The sequence below is a fragment of the Trifolium pratense genome, linkage group LG3 (assembly GCF_020283565.1).
Source record: "Trifolium pratense cultivar HEN17-A07 linkage group LG3, ARS_RC_1.1, whole genome shotgun sequence".
NCBI lineage: Eukaryota > Viridiplantae > Streptophyta > Magnoliopsida > Fabales > Fabaceae > Trifolium > Trifolium pratense.
The window spans coordinates 38,097,236-38,116,464 of NC_060061.1; the positions used below are offsets into that span (position 1 = coordinate 38,097,236).

Genomic DNA, 19,229 nt, shown 5'->3' on the forward strand with positions numbered 1-19,229 from the left:
GCCAATCAAAGTCTTCTGCTCGTCAACCTTCTGCACAGCTCTATCCCTCTCCTCCGACACCGTCTTGAGCCTGTCCTCTGCCTCCTTCAGGTTGGTCAAGAGGGTCTTGCGCTCCTCCCTATAACCCTCGCAGGAGGCCTCGGATTCTGCTAACCTTCGCTGCAATAGAGGCAACTCCTTACGAGCTTCATCCCTCTCCTCCAAGTACTTGCACTCCCGACCATTCAAAAACGTCGCCACCTCGACCAATTTGAGCAGAGCCATGGATTGGGTAGCAATTTCAGAGCGGAGAGCCTCAGGACCCATGTCTGCGAGGATGGCCTCATCTGCTGGATTAATTTTCACTTTAGTTTCTTCAGTCAGCAGAACGCCATGGGCGTAAATGGGAGGAAGGACGAAGTCGTCTGCGGGGACGCCAGCGGACAACCTGTGGGAACCAAGGTTTGGAGGGTCGTCCTGACCAGAAAGATCCACCACCTCCCGCTCCTGTTGAGAAGAAGCCTCTTCCCCAATCAACCGCATCCTTTTTGAGCGGTCCCCAGCAGAGGCCGTCGGGGACTAGGGGGCGGAGGAGGTTGTAGCAGCACTGCTCGCCTCCCTCTTGTTCTTAGCAGCGCGAGCCTTGCGGAGAGCAGCAGAAGCACTGGTCATTGTACCTACACAAATCAGATCAACAGTTAGCCAAGCAAAGACAATCAAATAAAGGAAGCAAAACAGTTGGTAAAAGTAAATAAAAGAAAGCTGCGAGCATACTCCAAAAAGCAGTCAATTTCTCCGGAGTGTCGCAAGCGATCAACTCCTTCGTAGCGATCACCTTCGTGCAGGTTAACCTCCGACCATCTACCCCAAACAAGGGCTCGCCATCAGGATCGCTCAAGAGGTAAGGAGGCAAGCCCTCCACAAATTCCTTCAATTTTTTGTAGTCAAGCCTTTCCTCGGCTGAGAGTTCCCCCAACTTATAAACAAACTCATTGGACGACATGGAATAATGCTCCTTGCGCCAGTAAAAGGGAAATATAGCGAAATCCTCCTCGATGGGGAGTCCCTGCTCGTTCAGAACCTCACGCCCCTGGTCGTCTAGGCGAGGTCCCCTACGAACAAAATTGTTCCAGCCTTTGGTCGTTATCGCCCTGACCCCGTAAAAGGCGGATTTAAACCCCCGCACCGATTCCGCATACATGTCAAAGAGGCGCTGCCGTTGCCTCAAAGAAACCCATCCGTGCTTGGTGTCGACTGTTGGGGCCCCCTTTACGCGCTTTCCTTTCGCCTTCTCCCCGCGAGGACAACTTCGCTGAAGGCCGAAATGGTAGAAAAATAAGGGCACAGTAGGGCCCAAACCCAGATGTTCAGCAGTCATTTCAAAAGCCCTAATAAAGGCTAAAGAATTCGGATGAAGTTGAGAAGGGGCTAGGTGGAGATGGCGGAAATGGACACCTCGAGATCTGTGAACAGTAGCCTCACGCCCAGATGCTTGAACGCGATCTCATACATGGGAATCGTCGCCCACGCCCAATTACTGCAAATCCTATGACGAGCAGTTGGGATCCGTACTTCGAAATCTTCAGTGGGGGGGTTTGGATATCCGTACACATCGAATCAGGAATATCGTCCTGACAATTTTTGTAAATCGATTCGGTCTCTCTAGGTTCGTCCGCCACCCACGAATGATCGACTCGAACACGAACCGAGGAAGAAGGTTGTTGCCCTAGAGATGGGGCTTGTTGAGACCCTTCAGCCATCTAAAAGAAAACCTGAAAAAGCAGAGGAAGGAAAAGTGAATTCGACATTCAAATCCACCCTTCCACCGCCAAATCAAGTGAAAGGGCGAGGATCTCAACAACACTTAAAGGACTACGCGGAAACTGAAAGGGACAAAATAATCCCTTCGGGCGCTAAGTTCATAAAAACAACCGGGCACGAAACGCATGTGGTGCTCGCCACTGTTCTAAAGCAAAAACCCAACCGCCAGTGGGTAAAAACGGCGATTTTTCGCCTAAAATCCGCGAAAAATCCTTATTTTGGGGGGAAAAGGGTGTAAATCACCACCTACAACCCTCAAGAAAAACTACCCAAGTTATGTGCGAAACATACTACAAAGCTACCTACCGCGTGAACTAACTACGTCCTACTTAACCAAACAATCAAAGCAAAATCAAAAGAGAAGGATAAGACACTTACTTGTTGGTTAATGGAAATGAGAAGAGGGCGCTTGTAGTGTAGCAGCAAAGAAGGCGTGAATCACCGGAGGGAATGGAAGCAAGGAAGTTGGTAGGAGGAGTAAGAAACTGTAAAGTTTCAAACAAAAAAACCTCCCTCCTATATATAGGCCAACGCGTCCGTAAAGGAAAATCCGCGCCATTCCCATCTGAACCACAGATTCAATCCAACGAGCCAGATCAATCGCGATCAAGCGGCCCAGATTCAGTCTCAAGAGAAACGAAAGGGCGCGAATATCTAATGGTCCACGACGACCTCGAGATTCAAATCTCAGATAAATAGCCACTTGAGTGCTATTTAAATAGCCTTTACACGTGGCAAGAGGAAACAAAGCGACTCGTCCTTTCAGGTCCCATCCGCCTGCTCGCGCAAATCTCGCAGAATCCAAGACGCCGCATCCCGAGAAAATCGCAACCCAAAAGGGAAATGCAAGATCCTCGGGATTTTATCCCCTTATTTTCACTACAAATACGGGAAAGGCTACAAATTCCAAATGGAAACACCACGTTCCTCGACAAGCTCGCAAAGTCGAAACACATGCTCGAAAAGGGCATGGCTTTCGATCGAAGAGTCTGCTCGGAATCATTCAAAAAATCCATGACATTATTAAATAGAGAGCATACATAAAGCACGAATGCAAATAAAATGTGCTCGAAATATTTAAAGTAAAAACGTTCTTTATTAATAGGAGGCCAATACAAGGAAAAGAAAAATTACAAAGGACCCGAGCATCTAATCCTCATGCTCGGAATCCGAATCAATTGCGGAATCCGAATCAGTCTCCAGCACTTCCGATGGCCTCATCTTGGATTCCACCTCCTCCTGAGACTTCCCTTCACCGAGAGAGGGGAAAGGAGGATAAAGGTGAGGAAACTTGTGAGCTCTCAGGAACTCCTCAATAAAATCCTCCGATTCATCGGAGCTTGATGTGTCGGAAGTTTCTGAAGAGAGAATGATCACCTTGGCTTCCTTAGCCTTCTGGGAAGGAGCCCCCACAGCCGTGGACACTTCCGCTCTCTTCTTTCCCTTCTGGGACTTGAAGCTCTCAACGGCAACCTTCTTGGAATCCTTCTTATCCATCGCTGACACTCAAAGCACGAAATATGGAAGGCAAAAGAAAAAGCAGCAAGTATTTATAAAGAAACTTGCCGCCCAAAAGGCCCGTCATCGTGCCTGACGCCCCATAAGTGCAGAAGGCGGCTACTGATACCTAGGATTGACCACTTGGAAAAAACGCTTTCCCTTTTTCCAAAGCTTGACTTTGGCCAGAGGGAACCGCGAAAATTCAAGAAAGAAAAGCACAGCGAACCAGCTCGAAATAGTTATGTTCGACAAAACGAAAGATCTAAAAACAATGAATCGATAAAGCTTCAAGTTATTATCCTCGCCAACGAGCATAACAACTTGGGGGGCTCCTGTTCTGGACCGAGCATCAAGCTCGAGCCTAAGAGGGTGTCGAACACATACGATCCGAGCAATCCTCCAACGGTCTGATACTCTTACGTATCGTAACGGCCGTAAACCGGAATGATGGGCATTTACTGCACATCAAGGCCTCCAAGCCGTTTTCCGGCAGCCACTTGATGGCCATTAATGCCATCAAGGGCCTTGGCCCAGCGCTGGGGCTATATATATGTGTCTCCACTTCATTCACAAAGACGTATTATTTTAGCCAAGAAAACCTTTACACACAAACTGACTTGAGCATCGGAGTGCCTGCAGGTACACAACCCCCCTCCGCTTCAACAGGGGTCTCAACGCTCTCAATCACCGTAAACGCCGGCGGACTCGCAACTCTTCTGGTCTACACGATCAGAATCTGAAAGTGGAACACCAAAAGTTGGTAGTAAAGAGAATGTGTGAAGGAATGAAGAAGGTAGTGGTCACTGGTGCATCTGGTTACCTTGGCAGAAGACTTTGCGACGCTCTCCTTCGACAAGGTTACTATGTTAAGGCTCTCGTTATACCTACCGAGGATCTTTCTGCACTTCCTTCTTCTTCTGAAATTGTCTACGGTGACATCATCGACTATACATCTCTTATCTCAGCTTTATCCGATTGCTCCGTTGTCTTTCACCTTGCTGCTCTTGTCGCAGCTTGGCACCCCGATCCCTCTAAATTCTTCTCTGTAAGATTTTCTTTCTTCTTAATTCTCCATAATACTGTAATTATGTTAATCCATTCCTATTTGTTTTAATTGTTTGTGTTGTTGGAGTTTGTTTGAAGTTCCACATTGCTTAGCTTCCTGGGATGTGAAGTGTATAAATATGTGAGGGCAACCCCACCCTTTGAGCTAGCTTTTGGGATGAGATCCAAACATATTTAACACTACCTTGGTTGAAGAACTCGGGATTAGTAAAATATTAGTGAAATATTCTTTTTTGGCAAGATCGGTACCACAATCCTAAATTGTAAACAAAAGAAGCGCGATTAATTCTTGAATAATATGATACAACAATCATTCTAAAAGAAAGAATAGCAAAAACATATTTTAGTTCCTGAAATAAACTATGAGAAGCTGCATCCGTGGTTATACAACCGTGGTCCTTGTGAACTAATTGTTCTACACTTCTTACTTGGTGTAGCGTGTCGTGAGTGGGAACTAAAATTTTGTCTGGGTATGCGCCCTTGGATTGTTGTTGCGTGCTCAAAATAAAGTATAATGAATGAATCAAAATAATGAATAGATCCATCTATCTATTCATTATTTCGATCTATTCATTCTACTTCAAATTTGGATATTCACTAATAATTAATTAAACATTGATGCTACCTATTCATAGTTGATTTTAACCCGTTTTTAAGAAGGAAAAAAAAACAATTTGCTAAAAGTCGAGGATTTACATTTCGTGGATAACATGGTTTATAATTCATATAAAGGAGTCAAAGTTGGTTAAAAACTAAAAAGAACAAATCTACGAATAAACTCATAATGTAACAAAACTTAAATAGAAAGGTGTACCAATGTAACAAAACTTAATAGAAAGGGCTTTGTAAAACAACACATCAAGAAGAAATAACCAAAAATAGAAAGTTTTGTAAAAAAGACTACTCCCTCCCTCCGTTCGAAAATAAATACCTAGTTGATCAATTTTTTGTCAATACACAACTTTAATTATTAATATATTAAATTATCTATTATAAATTATAAAAAATATAATTTCAAAAATATTCATCGAAACAAATTAAACAACATCTCATATTTTGAAAATGAGATCATATGAACAGTATACAAAGTCGAGTCAACAATAAGTGATTTATTATTATAGAAAAGGAAAAGAAAGAACGGTGAAGAGTTGAAAAGAGAATCTAAAAGTGGAACGTTGACTTAAGTGTGTGAAAGAATGAAGAAGGTAGTGGTGACCGGTGCATCCGGTTACCTTGGTGGAAGGCTCTGTCACGCCCTCCTCCGTCAAGGTTACTCCGTTAAGGCTCTCGTCAGACGCACCAGCGATCTTTCCCAACTTCCTCCCCTTTCCGAAATTATCTACGGCGACGTCACCGACTTTTCCTCTCTCCTCTCTGCTTTCTCCGACTGCTCCGTCGTCTTCCACCTCGCCGCTCTCGTTGAGCCTTGGCTCCCTGATCCCTCTAAATTCTTCTCCGTAAGATCCTTAATCCTTTCATTCTGTTAATTCAATTCAATTGAGTTCAACTCGATCCATTTTTCAAATTAGGTCAACGTTGAAGGTTTGAAGAATGTGTTAGAAGCAGTGAAACAAACTAAAACGGTGGAGAAACTCATATATACGTCGTCGTTTTTCGCTATAGGACCAACCGACGGAGCTATTGCCGATGAGAATCAAGTAAAATACAATACTTCAATTTTTTTTTTCTAGATGTTGTGATTGTGATTGATTTTTTTTTTCTTTTTCTAAATGTAGTTTCATCATGAGAAATTTTTCTGCACGGAATATGAGAAATCAAAGGTTGCCACTGACAAAATTGCACTTCAAGCTGCATCTGAAGGGGTGCCAATAGTATTGCTTTATCCTGGGGTTATTTATGGACCTGGTAAAGTCACCGGAGGAAATGTTGTTGCAAAGATGGTACTTTTCCTTTCTTCTTGTTTATTATGTATTTATGTTTTGACATTAGATTCAGAAAACGTTAGATTTAGCGAGATTTCATGCATGTTTGGATCAGCGGTGCCGGTGGATGGTGAGATTGTCAGAATCACAGTGAGCTGCAACAATTTTGGAGACACTTTTGGTTGGAGCCGTCACTGACTCACTGTGATTTTGCCAAACTCACCGCGTATGCAAATATATACTTATAGTTATAGCATGTTTGGATCAACTTCTCATTGGCCATTCTCACTTCACAGTGTGTTTCCACCGTGAAAATATAAAAGCTAGGAATTATGGAGTTTGCCGGTGACGTCCTCACCGTGAAAATGTGCTTTCCCAAACACGCTTAGATTTCTCTAAGTCTAACTTTGTTTTGCCTAACCTGCTTCCAATCCAAATATACACTTAGAGTTCTCTAGATCTAACCTTCCTTACGGCTGCATCATAGTAGATTTTGAAAAGAGGTTACTTCAACGGGAGAATGCTTTTTGGAAAGATGTATTGAAGGCTAAGTATTGTCCAAATGTTTGTCTTAAGGTGCACTGGATTGGGTGTTCCTTTTCAAACCGAGCCTCCTCGTGGTGGAAAGATATATGTAGTATAGATGTAAGCGAGGACGGAAGTTGGTTCGCAAAGAATATGAGTAGAAGATTGGGTAATGGGAACTCGACACGATTTTGGTTGGACTGTTGGTTTGATAATCTCCCTCTTTATGAGCGATTCCCGCGTCTTTTTTCAATCTCTACGCAAAAAGATGGGATGGTGAGTAACTTTTGGGTGGAAAGGGAGGGTGTGTGGGGGTGGGAGATGGGGTGGCGTCGGAGACTGTTTGTATGGGAGGAAGACTTGTATGCTGGTTTTAGGGACGTACTGCCGGTGTAAGCTCTATCGGGTACGGAAGATGAGTGGAGTTAGGGTTTGGAGATGGAGGTATGTTCACGGTAAGGTCGATGTATCTGTTTCTAGGTAGTGTTTTATCTCCGGATCCGGTGTTTAGCGAGCAGCAGCTGAAGGTGTGATCGCGTGTTTATCAACCTAACTGCAAGTATACAGTTGCGTCGCGTAGTTTTAAAAGATTATCGAACCCAAAGGACCAATAATCGACCTACCGTTATCTAGTGTCGCTTTGTAAATCTAAGGCTAATGATTTAAAGGATTTTAAATAATTAAAATTAAAGAAATATATTTTTTTAGATTTTTAATATATAAATAAAATACTGCTAGGACGTGCTATTAGTTGCATCAGAGGGGTTCATTATTTAGTTCATGCTTTAAACAAATGATATGGTTTTCTATTATGTTGATTTAAAGATACTAATCTCAGCTTTCGCAGATTTTGACTAATATCGTAGATTATAAAGGTGATGCTTAACTCTCGTCCTCACATCCGCTAATAAAATACTTTTGAAAACCAATTATAACTTCATTAATTCTAAATTCGCTCTCACTGTCTTTAGAACTAATGTCTCAGTTTTTACTATCTGGCACCGGGCCTCAACTTTCGCCAATGTTGGCCTAATGCCTTAAATAACTCTCACTCTCGTGACGAATTATGGAAACGTATAATTAAAAATTGGCTTTCGAAAACGCGTTAAAAACACTCGCATAAACTAATTACCGAACCCCCTATTAGCTACTGACTACACATCCTAGCAATACTAACCTAGCTAGACATAACTAAAAAATAAAGACATAAAATAAATAAATAAAAATAAAGACATAAAATAAAAACAGAAAAATAAAATAAAGAAAATAAAACAAAAGAAAAGAAAATAAAATAAAGAACCTGAATTAATAAAAGAAAGCTTTGAGTACGGACACCGACAGCGCAACAGCAGCAATAAAAATTTTAACTAAGAGAAGAAACTAAGAATAAATCTAGGTCTCAATTCTCTTCCTCAACTGTTACAAATTGGTGTGGTTTTTAAAGTGTAAGAAAGTGACACTTATTTATACTAGTAGCTAGGAGACAAAACATTAGATATAGCCGATGTGGGACTAAAAACATGTGTGGCGAGCGCCACACGATGAAATTGCAGGGACGGCTAGGATTATCCTTTTTCATTCTAGACAGTCACATTAAGACCCTTTATCTATATCACACACATGGTAAGAAATCCGGTTAGCGTCTTTATTCATCTTTTTCAACTCGCATTTAGCTCGATGATGCAATTTTTGTTTTTATGAGCAATCATATATATGTTTTTTTTTCAAGGTTTAAGCGTATTACCATAGCATGAACTTTAATTTGCTTAGATGTTTCGCTTATATTCATCGACAAACCTACTTAATGTGTGACTTTATAGTTGGTGTCCGACTGGATAGATAAACTACTAAAGGATTCCACAAATTTAAATCAGGAGATTTTGGCACAATGGTTATTCAAATTGATATCTATACTAGGGAGACTTCCGGGTGTTGGAAAAATACCGATTTTGTTGTAAAATTTCCTAATTTCCTTAACTTAGCCTCTCGTCCTTTCTTAACCTATATACTTTCTAAGTGAGCTATTATCCTAAGTCTTTAGAAAAAAAATTTAATTTGGTTCAAGAAAAGGAAAAATTTAGAAAATCAAAGAAAATACTATAAATTTAATTTTTTATTATGCGAAAGGAAAAATAAACTAATAAAAATTCAAATGACTAAAAAATAAAGATAGTAGAATACTCCCCTAAACTTAAATCCAACAGTGTCCTCACTGTTGCGACTTAAGAATAGCTTCGGAGCGCAAAACCTGGAGTAGAGATCATGAGGGAGGCCTTTGACGATTTTGAAAATTCTCGAACTGAAGCCTCAAACCGCCAAGTTCTTGTATGACATTGTCGAGTTGTTGTTGGCGGTGCTCTTCTGAACTCTCCCATTGGTTGTAATAGCCCTGCATTTGATGTTGGCTTTGAAGAATTTGTGCTTGCATGAATTCCATTTGTTCCATCATCTCCTCTTGTTGTTGGTGGTGTATGACATAAAATAATCCATCGCACTCTTGGTTTATGGCATTTTGGGCGCGTATCTCATGGAGTACATCATCGATAATGCTTTGCCTTGATGAGGAGGAACTACCTGCAAAAGTGTTAGAAAAATGTGTAGTGTGTGCAGGTGGAACAATGTTTGCGCCCCCACCAGCAGCAACATTTGGAGAAATGTGCGTGGGAGCTCTATTAGTCGTAGAATCATTAGTATAGCAAAAATTTCTCGGGTAACGTACATTCGTTAGCCATCGGTTAGGAAGAGTGATATTATTAAAAACACGAATTTGAATATGTTCTAACCTCACTAGGTTCATACTCCTTACCATATCTTCATTAATTAAGCGAGGTGGAATATGTTCTAAATTTTCTAATCGAGGTCCTAGTCCTATGGCTTTAGCTATGGTCGTGATTAAACCTCCAAAAATTATCACTCCTCCCAGTCTTGTATTAACTTGTGAAAGCATTTGTGAGAATAAAAACGGGACGGTGTTAATTTTTATTTTTCTAATTGCGGCAAACATATAAAACATTTCCTTGGAGTTAACCTTGTTTAAATTGGCTCGGCCAAAAATAGTACATGCCAATAAGTGGCGAAAATAGCGTAAGGCCGGATTATGGATAGATGAGGCCGTGTTTCCTTCATGACTATTAATTTGCTTATCGGTGATAGCTCTCCAAAAGTGGGTAAAAGTATTTTGCCACTGTTCATCGTCATGGACTTCACATTTTACTTCTTGTCCATGGGGGAAGTGCAAAAGGTCAGCCATATCATTGAAAGAAAATTCATACTCAGTATTAAATATTCGAAAATAAACAGCGCCATGAGAACACCTAGTTTCAAGAACGGTGTTAACAATCAAGGAGCTAAGGAATTCTAGCGTTAGTTGAGTATAAACGAGATTTTGTTGAGATAGGAAATGTCGTAGATTTAAATTGTCTAGCAAATAATTTACGCTATCTAACAATCCTAATTTTCTTAAGGTAGAATCGTCGGCATACCTTGTAGCTTGTATTTCCCTCCTTCTCAAATCTTCATAAGTTTGGGATTGATTAGAATTTCTTATAAACACTAACTCATAAGCCATTTTGTGATTGGAAAAAGATAGAGAGTTTATGCTTTTGAAAGAAAGTTGTAAAAATGGTGAGATTAGTTTGTGTTGGAAAGACATGTATTTATAACCAAAAAAAGGAATCTCTTTATAAAACATATGGTCCTACCAATTTATTTTCATTGATTGTATTGTAAGGTAAAAAGAAAATTGGTAAGGGAATCAAAATGTGTATGCCATGAATTTCCAAAAACATTTTCCCTATGGAATCTATAGGCATGACTCACGCCATGCTCTTTGTAAGAGTGTGGGAAATTGAGTTTTGTTTGCTTGTAAAAGGCTTTTTGACCAAAGACTAATCTTTTTGATTGAATACACATTTAAATTTGTTTGACCAAATAAATAGATATTCGTAAATGCATATACTAATCGACTAATAGACGGTTACGAAAATAATTGAGCAATAAGTACTAAAATAAATACTAATAAAAATACTTAATAACGTATTGAAATGGAAAAGAAAATGTTTGAATGAAAATACTAAAATATGCGGAAATAAAATCACACAGAAAAATAGGAAAATAATTAGTTTTCTCCTCCCCCAAACTTATTAAAAGCATTGTCCTCAATGATTGGGCGGAGAAGAGAACGTATTAAAAATAAAAGGCAATCATTAGCCACGTAGAGTTTTTAGAGCGGTATGGATGGTAGCAAATTTTTTGGCACATCTATCGAACTGCTCAATAGCCAAGTCCAAGAAGGTGTTGAGATCCGAGCGAAGTGTCGCAATTGTTGCATTGATATCGGCTATAGCAGTTGTATGATCAACCGGGGCAGGTGGTTGGTTGGTGGATTCAGCAGTGTGGATGGGGGATAGTGGTCCAGGTGTATAGTAAAATGGTGGGGTTTGGGGGTCATGTTCATCTTCATCCTCTAAATCATATAGCCAATTAGCCTTATTGTGGATGCTAGTCTTTTCGGGATTTGGAAGGGTAAAATGGTGGCCCGGTTTATGGTTTATGACTAGTGTGTAGGGAGTGGGTCCCAAATTGTGTATAAGGCCATGATTGAAACAGAAGTTAATGTTGAGGTAGTGCAATCCACTTGCTAGTGGTGTACCGGCCTAAAGAGTCATCAAGGCCAATGACTCTAGCTAAAAAGGTAACAAAACCACCAATGCAGATGCGGCGGTTTGGGGTTTCAATGAGCTTTTGAAGGTTGGATAGAACAAATGGGGCAAGGTTTACTGGGCGACCTTGGAAAGCACAGAACATGATAAATAATTCATCCTTAGAAACAGTAGTGTCATTTTCTTGCTTTCCAAAGATGGTATGAGCTAATATCATGTGAAAGTAGCGTATGGCGGGATTATGGATCTTTAGGTTGTTTCGGTCGGCTGGGTCAGAGTTGGGCTCTCCAGAAATACTTCCCCAAAAGTTGCACAATTCATAGTCCATGAATTCATCTTCTTGAGTTTTGATTACAGCATCTAGGATGGGTGTAGGTATAGTCAAGACCGAATAGTCTAAACTTAGTTTGGCCTCGATGGATGGTATATCCAAGGTTGAGGGAGTTTTTGAAAGAGCTTGGTATTTTCATTCAAACATTTTCTTTTCCATTTCAATACATTATTAAGTATTTTTATTATTATTTATTTTAGTACTTATTGCGCAATTATTTTTTTCAATTATTTTTGTAACCGTCTATTAGTCGATTAGTATATGCATTTACGAATATCTATTTATTTGGTCAAATAAATTTAAATGTGCATTCAATCAAAAAGATTAGTCTTTGGTCAAAAAGCCTTTTACAAGCAAACAAAACTCAATTTCCCACACTCTTACAAAGAGCATGGCGTGAGCCATGCCTATAGATTCCATAGGGAAAATGTTTTTGGAAATTCATGGCATGCACATTTTGATTCCCTTACCAATTTTCTTTTTACCTTACAATACAATCAATGAAAATAAATTGGTAGGACCATATGTTTTATAAAGAGATTCCTTTTTTTGGTTATAAATGCATGCCTTTCCAACGCAAACTAATCTCACCATTTTTACAAGTTTCTTTCAAAAGCATAAACTCTATATCTTTTTCCAATCACAAAATGGCTTATGAGTTAGTTTTTAGAAGAAATTCCAATCAATCCCAAACTTATGAAGATTTGAGAAGGAGGGAAATACAAGCTACAAGGTATGCCGACGATTCTACCTTAAGAAAATTAGGATTGTTAGATAGCGTAAATTATTTGCTAGACAATTTAAATCTACGACATTTCCTATCTCAACAAAATCTCGTTTATACTCAACTAACGCTAGAATTCCTTAGCTCCTTAATTGTTAACACCGTTCCTGAAACTAGGTGTTCTCATGGCGCTGTTTATTTTCGAATATTTAATACTGAGTATGAATTTTCTTTCAATGATATGGCTGACCTTTTGCACTTCCCCCATGGACAAGAAGTAAAATGTGAAGTCCATGACGATGAACAGTGGCAAAATACTTTTAGCCACTTTTGGAGAGCTATCACCGATAAGCAAATTAATAGTCATGAAGGAAACACGGCCTCATCTATCCATAATCCGGCCTTACGCTATTTTCGCCACTTATTGGCATGTACTATTTTTGGCCGAGCCAATTTAAACAAGGTTAACTCCAAGGAAATGTTTTATATGTTTGCCGCAATTAGAAAAATAAAAATTAACACCGTCCCGTTTTTATTCTCACATATGCTTTCACAAGTTAATACAAGACGGGGAGGAGTGATAATTTTTGGAGGTTTAATCACGACCATAGCTAAAGCCATAGGACTAGGACCTCGATTAGAAAATTTAGAACATATTCCACCTCGCTTAATTAATGAAGATATGGTAAGGAGTATGAACCTAGTGAGGTTAAAACATATTCAAATTCGTGTTTTTAATAATATCATTCTTCCTAAGCGATGGCTAACGGATGTACGTGACCCGAGAAATTTTTGCTATACTAATGATTCTATGACTAATAGAGCTCCCACGCACATTTCTCCAAATGTTGCTGCTGGTGGGGGCGCAAACATTGTTCCACCTGCACACACTACACATTTTTCTAACACTTTTGCAGGTAGTTCCTCCTCATCAAGGCGAAGCACTATCGATGATGTACTCCATGAGATACGCGCCCAAAATGCCATAAATCAAGAGCGCGATGGATTATTTTATGTCATACACCACCAACAACAAGAGGAGATTATGGAACAAATGGAATTCATGCAAGCACAAATTCTTCAAAGCCAACATCAAATGCAGGGCTATTACAACCAATGGGAGAGTTCAGAAGAGCACCGTCAACAACAACTCGACAATGTCATACAAGAACTTGGCAGTTTGAGGCTTCAGTTCGAGAATTTTCAAAATCGTCAAAGGCCTCCCTCATGATCTCTACTCCAGGTTTTGCGCTCCGAAGCTATTCTTGAGTCGCAACAGTGAGGACACTGTTGGATTTAAGTTTAGGGGAGTATTCTACTATCTTTATTTTTTAGTCATTTGAATTTTTATTAGTTTATTTTTCCTTTCGCATAATAAAAAATTAAATTTATAGTATTTTCTTTGGTTTTCTAAATTTTTCCTTTTCTTGAACCAAATTAAATTTTTTTCTAAAGACTTAGGATAATAGCTCACTTAGAAAGTATATAGGTTAAGAAAGGACGAGAGGCTAAGTTAAGGAAATTAGGGAATTTTACAACAAAATCGGTATTTTTCCAACACCCGAAAGTCTCCTAGTATAGATATCAATTTGAATAACCATTGTGCCAAAATCTCCTGATTTAAATTTGTGGAATCCTTTAGTAGTTTATCTATCCAGTCGGACATCATCTATAAAGTCACACATTAAGTAGGTTTGTCGATGAATATAAGCGAATCATCTAAGCAAATTAAAGGTCATATTGTGGTAATACGGTTAAACCTTGAAAAAAAAACATATATATGATTGCTCATAAAAAAAATTGCATCATCGAGCTAAATGCGAGTTGAAAAAGATGAATAAAGACGCTAACCGGATTTCTTACCATGTGTGTGATATAGATAAAGGGTCTTAATGTGACTGTCTAGAATGAAAAAGGATAAAACAAATGAGAAGATCTAGATTTTAGTACAACAGCATGATCCAAATTCGGTATGTATAAGAGGGAGAACTTTGTGTGTCGTTGAAATACCCTTCTTGATTGGAAAAGCACCTAATTAATTAATCTTAGCCGATTTGATTTTCTGACCACGTATGAGTACTCTTCATGTTATTTTACTCTAAATCTGTGTGCGAGAGTTGCTTCGCATTTTAATGTTTTCTATATGCAAGCTAAATTGCTTGAGGACAAACAATGGATCAAGTTTAGGGGAGTTTGATACACCGGAAAATGTACTATTTATTTAGTTAATTTAGCCTATGTTTTTATTATTTATTTCTACATTTTCGTCGTATTACTTTGGTATTTTTATGTTTTTCAGTCACTTACACCGGAACATGCTAAAAAGGACATATTGATGAAAACAAAGAAAAATGGATCAAAAAGGCCACACATGTGCAGCCAATTGGGCCACACATGTGCAGCCCAAGGAGAAGCACGTGCTCCCCACTTCCAAGGCATGTGGCGCACGCCACGCATATCACATACAAACCTCGCCACAAGGCTAATCCTAGCCGTCCCTGCAATTTCATCGTGTGGCGCTCGCCACACATGTTTTTAGTCCCACATCGGCTATTTCTAATGTTTTGTCTCCTAGCTACTAGTATAAATAAGTGTCACTTTCTTACACTTTAAAAACCACACCAATTTGTAACAGTTGAGGAAGAGAATTGAGACCTAGATTTATTCTTAGTTTCTTCACTTAGTTAAAATTTTTATTGCTGCTGTTGCGCTGTCGGTGTCCGTACTCAAAGCTTTCTTTTATTAATTCAGGTTCTTTATTTTATTTTCTTTTGTTTTATTTTCTTTATTTTATTTTTCTGTTTTTATTTTATGTCTTTATTTTTATTTATTTATTTTATGTCTTTATTTTTTAGTTATGTCTAGCTAGGTTAGTATTGCTAGGATGTGTAGTCAGTAGCTAATAGGGGGTTCGGTAATTAGTTTATGCGAGTGTTTTTTTAACGCGTTTTCGAAAGCCAGTTTTTAATTATACGTTTACATAATTCGTCACGAGAGTGAGAGTTATTTAAGGCATTAGGCCAACATTGGCGAAAGTTGAGGCCCGGTGCCAGATAGTAAAAACTGAGACATTAGTTCTAAAGACAGCGAGAGCGAATTTAGGATTAATGAAGTTATAATTGGTTTTCAAAAAGTACTTTATTAGCGGATGTGAGGACGAGAGTTAAGCATCACCTTTATAATCTACGATATTAGTCAAAATCTGCGAAAGTTGAGATTAGTATCTTTAAATCAACATAATAGAAAGCTATATCTTTTGTTTAAAGCATGAACTAAATAATAAACCCCTCTGATGCAACTAATAGCACGTCCTAGCAATACTAACCTAGCTAGACATAACTAAAAAATACAGACATAAAATAAATAAATAAATAAAAATAAAGACATAAAATAAAAACAGAAAAATAAAATAAAGAAAATAAAATAAAACAAAAGAAAGAACCTGAATTAATAAAAGAAAGCTTTGAGTACGGACACCGACAGTACAACAGCAGCAATAAAAATTTAAACTAAGAGAAGAAACTAAGAATAAATCTAGGTCTCAATTCTCTTCATCAACTATTACAAATTGGTGTGGTTTTTAAAGTGTAAGAAAGTGACACTTATTTATACTAGTAGCTAGGAGACAAAACATTAGATATAGCCGATGTGGGACTAAAAACATGTGTGGCGAGCGCCACACGATGAAATTGCAGGGACGGCTAGGATTAGCCTTGTGGCGACCGCCACAAGGTTTGTATGTGATATGCGTGGCGTGCGCCACATGCCTTGGAAGTGGGGAGCACGTGCTTCTCCTTGGGTTGCACTTGTGTGTTTGGTGGGCTGCACATGTGTGGCCCAATTGGCTGCACATGTGTGGCCTTTTTGTCCCTTTTTGATCCATTTTTGCTTCACTTTTCTTTGTTTTCATCAATATGTCCTTTTTAGCATGTTCCGGTGTAAGTGACTGAAAAACATAAAAATACCAAAGTAGTACGACGAAAATGTAGAAATAAATAATAAAAACATAGGCTAAATTAACTAAATAAATAGTACACTTTCCGGTGTATCAAGGTGTTCAACAACATTTGGAATAGCCCGGCGTCGTCCAAAGTGATTGCGTTCTCGTGGAAACTACTTCGTAATTGGGTTCCGGTTTTGATTAACTTAGCTTATCGAGGAGTTCAGGCAAACGGGGGTTCACCTTTTCCTTTCATGTGAATTTGCTGCGCAAATTTGGAATGCGGTTTTTCGGTGGCTTGGGCTGGTAATTGTTATTCCGCCGGATAATTTTCTACTGTATGAGTGTTTGACAGGGGCAGCACCAAATAAGAAAGTAAGGAAAGGTTTTGCTTTGATCTGGCATGTTACGGTTTGGATGATTTGGAGATCGAGAAATGGAATTTTATTCTCAAATGGAGTGAAAGATCCGGCGAAGGTGTTTGATGATATAAGATTACTGTCATGGAGATGGGGATTGAGTCGGCATAAGATCCCGATTTGTTTGTTCTATGAATGGGTCTGGGATCCCGGGCTCTGCCTTCGGCGCTGATGGATGGTGGCGTGGTTAGCTGTATCCGTCGGTGTTATGGCTGCTCTGCGTGTTGATGTGTTTTGATGGCATTTGAGATGGCTAGTGTTTTGCCTGCAGTTATGTCTGCTAGGTGGTTGTTTGTTTAGAGGTACTGATTCGTTTTTTATGCTGGTGTAGGATGGTGGATTGCTTTTTCCTTTAGAGTTCCACCTCTGTTTCTTTTGTTTAGGAGGTCTCCTCATTACTTGTATTTTATGTTGGTTGTATTTCGTGTTCTTCTTTAATAAAATTAGCCTTTTTCAAAAACAAAAAAAAAAAAGTAGATTTTGATTATTTTTTGTAACATGTAATTGGAAATGTTTGATTTTGTTTTTCTAATTTGTCAGCTGATAGAACGTTTCAGTGGACGATTACCTGGTTACATAGGCAATGGAAATGATAAATGTTCGTTCAGCCACGTTGATGATGTAGTGGAGGGGCACATTGCTGCTATGGAAAAGGGAAAAATTGGGGAGAGGTATTTACTGACGGGTGAAAATGCGTCGTTTAATCAAGTTTTTGATATGGCTGCTGTGATCACTAATACTAGAAAACCAATGGTTAGTATCCCTTTGTGGGTGATTGAATTGTATGGATGGTTGTCAGTATTATTCTCCCGAATCACTGGAAAGTTACCTCTCATCAGTCCACCGGTAAACTTCCTTCTTCAGTTTGATTTTCATGCATCCAAATCACATATATCTACTTCTAAAGTTCTACAGTGTTAATTTTTTTACTTAGTTAATAAACAAACTTGGCATATCCTAGAGCTGATAAAATATAAGTAAGGCCATAGGTCATAGTTTTATCCTTCATAATGTCAATAGTAAAATGCAGTTTCATGAAAAGATTCACTATTGAAATAGTTTTTAAATGAAAAATAAAGTATATTTATCTTCCGTGTTCTCATATTTGTGTTTGACATTGAATCAGACGGTGGATGTTTTAAGACATCAGTGGGAGTATTCCTGCGAGAAAGCTAAAAGGGAGCTAGATTATAAGCCCAGAAGCTTGAGAGAAGGGCTTGCGGAGGTACTACTCTGGTTAAAGAACTTGGGATTAATAAGATATTAGTGGAATATTAGAGTACTTCATAGGCATCACTTTGGCATGATCTATACTGCAATTGTAAATGAATCTGAGATTCAGTTTCTGAAATAAATGTGAGATTCAGTTGCTGTGGGGTGTTGTTTTGGGTTTTGTTTAGGGCGCTGGGTGTAAAATTTGGTGATACTTGCACCTTTGTTTTTTTTTGAGTAGGTGTGTGTATTTATTTGTACCTGTTGCATCTTGCTTTACCAAGTACTTCTTGTGCTTGTATTCTAATAAATTAGCCTTTTTCAAAAAAAAAAATGTGAGATTCAGTTTGGTTCCTAAGAAAAATAAATTGAACATGATAGAGATTGTTAATGACAAAAGGACATTCTTGCACTTGGAAATAATGACCCCAACTCTGACTATGTAGCAGTGTGGTTATGGATTGCAATCTACTACTGTTTTTCAATCAATTTCAGATATAATTTAATGGAATGGGGATCTCAGACCCTATTTGACCTGCAATTCAGTTTGGGCAACAAAAATTGTGGACCCTCTACGCGGTGAGAATCCTTAAATCTACTGAGAAAGTTTATCTTTCTAAATCTAAGGGTCTCCACAATTGCTGCACCGTGCAGCTTCATATTAATCGTGCATTTGTAGGTTTCTACTGTGAAGGCAAACACATTTTTTTTTAACTGGTTGGGGATTACCCCATATATCAGGTTTCAGATCTAGCTTGGCTAATGTTTACCATTCTATGAGCTTCAACATTGAGAGCTCTCTTCTTTTCAAAAAAAACATTGAGAGCTCTTTTGACAAATACAACAGAAATGTGCAGAAAATCATTACAAATGAAAATACAATATTGGACAACAAGTTCTATTTCAACAGGACATGAACTTCCCGCAATTCCATTAACAATAGTGATTGCATCCGAGACAATGGTGAGTGGTGACTCTTTGGATCCCAAGCGCAATTGCCGTCTGCACTCTGCATGACCCATCATCTGATACCCACTGCCTTGGCCAGCACAGGGCTGAACTGGTTTTCTGTGTTTCATGCAGGCAAACAAACGTCTACTCATTTCCTTTGTTGCATAGGGATGGATGATTTTTGTCTAAATATTTTTTTTCTAATAACATCTCCGCAT

The 19,229-nt window shown here is 38.9% G+C and overlaps 1 protein-coding gene across 1 annotated transcript; it reads left to right on the forward strand.

Annotated features, from left to right (window-relative positions):
- Positions 1-4,031: 4,031 nt before the first annotated feature.
- On the forward strand, positions 4,032-18,219 carry LOC123914017 (putative dihydroflavonol 4-reductase). Its single transcript, XM_045964989.1, has 6 exons — positions 4,032-4,093; positions 5,571-5,822; positions 5,895-6,023; positions 6,102-6,266; positions 17,389-17,694; positions 17,975-18,219. The coding sequence occupies exons 1-6, from the start codon at positions 4,073-4,075 to the stop codon at positions 18,113-18,115; spliced, it is 1,014 nt and encodes a 337-aa protein (XP_045820945.1). The 5' UTR covers positions 4,032-4,072; the 3' UTR covers positions 18,116-18,219.
- Positions 18,220-19,229: the final 1,010 nt, after the last annotated feature.

What these genes read in the sequence shown, in the direction of transcription:
- LOC123914017 (XM_045964989.1), top strand. Translation starts at nt 4,073, where the DNA reads ATGTGTGAAGGAATGAAGAAG. An exon ending in TGTGTGAAGGAATGAAGAAG is followed by an intron (nt 4,094 to 5,570) that starts GTAGTGGTCACT and finishes AGAATGAAGAAG; the next exon opens with GTAGTGGTGACCGGTGCATC. An exon ending in GAAATGTTGTTGCAAAGATG is followed by an intron (nt 6,267 to 17,388) that starts GTACTTTTCCTT and finishes CTAATTTGTCAG; the next exon opens with CTGATAGAACGTTTCAGTGG.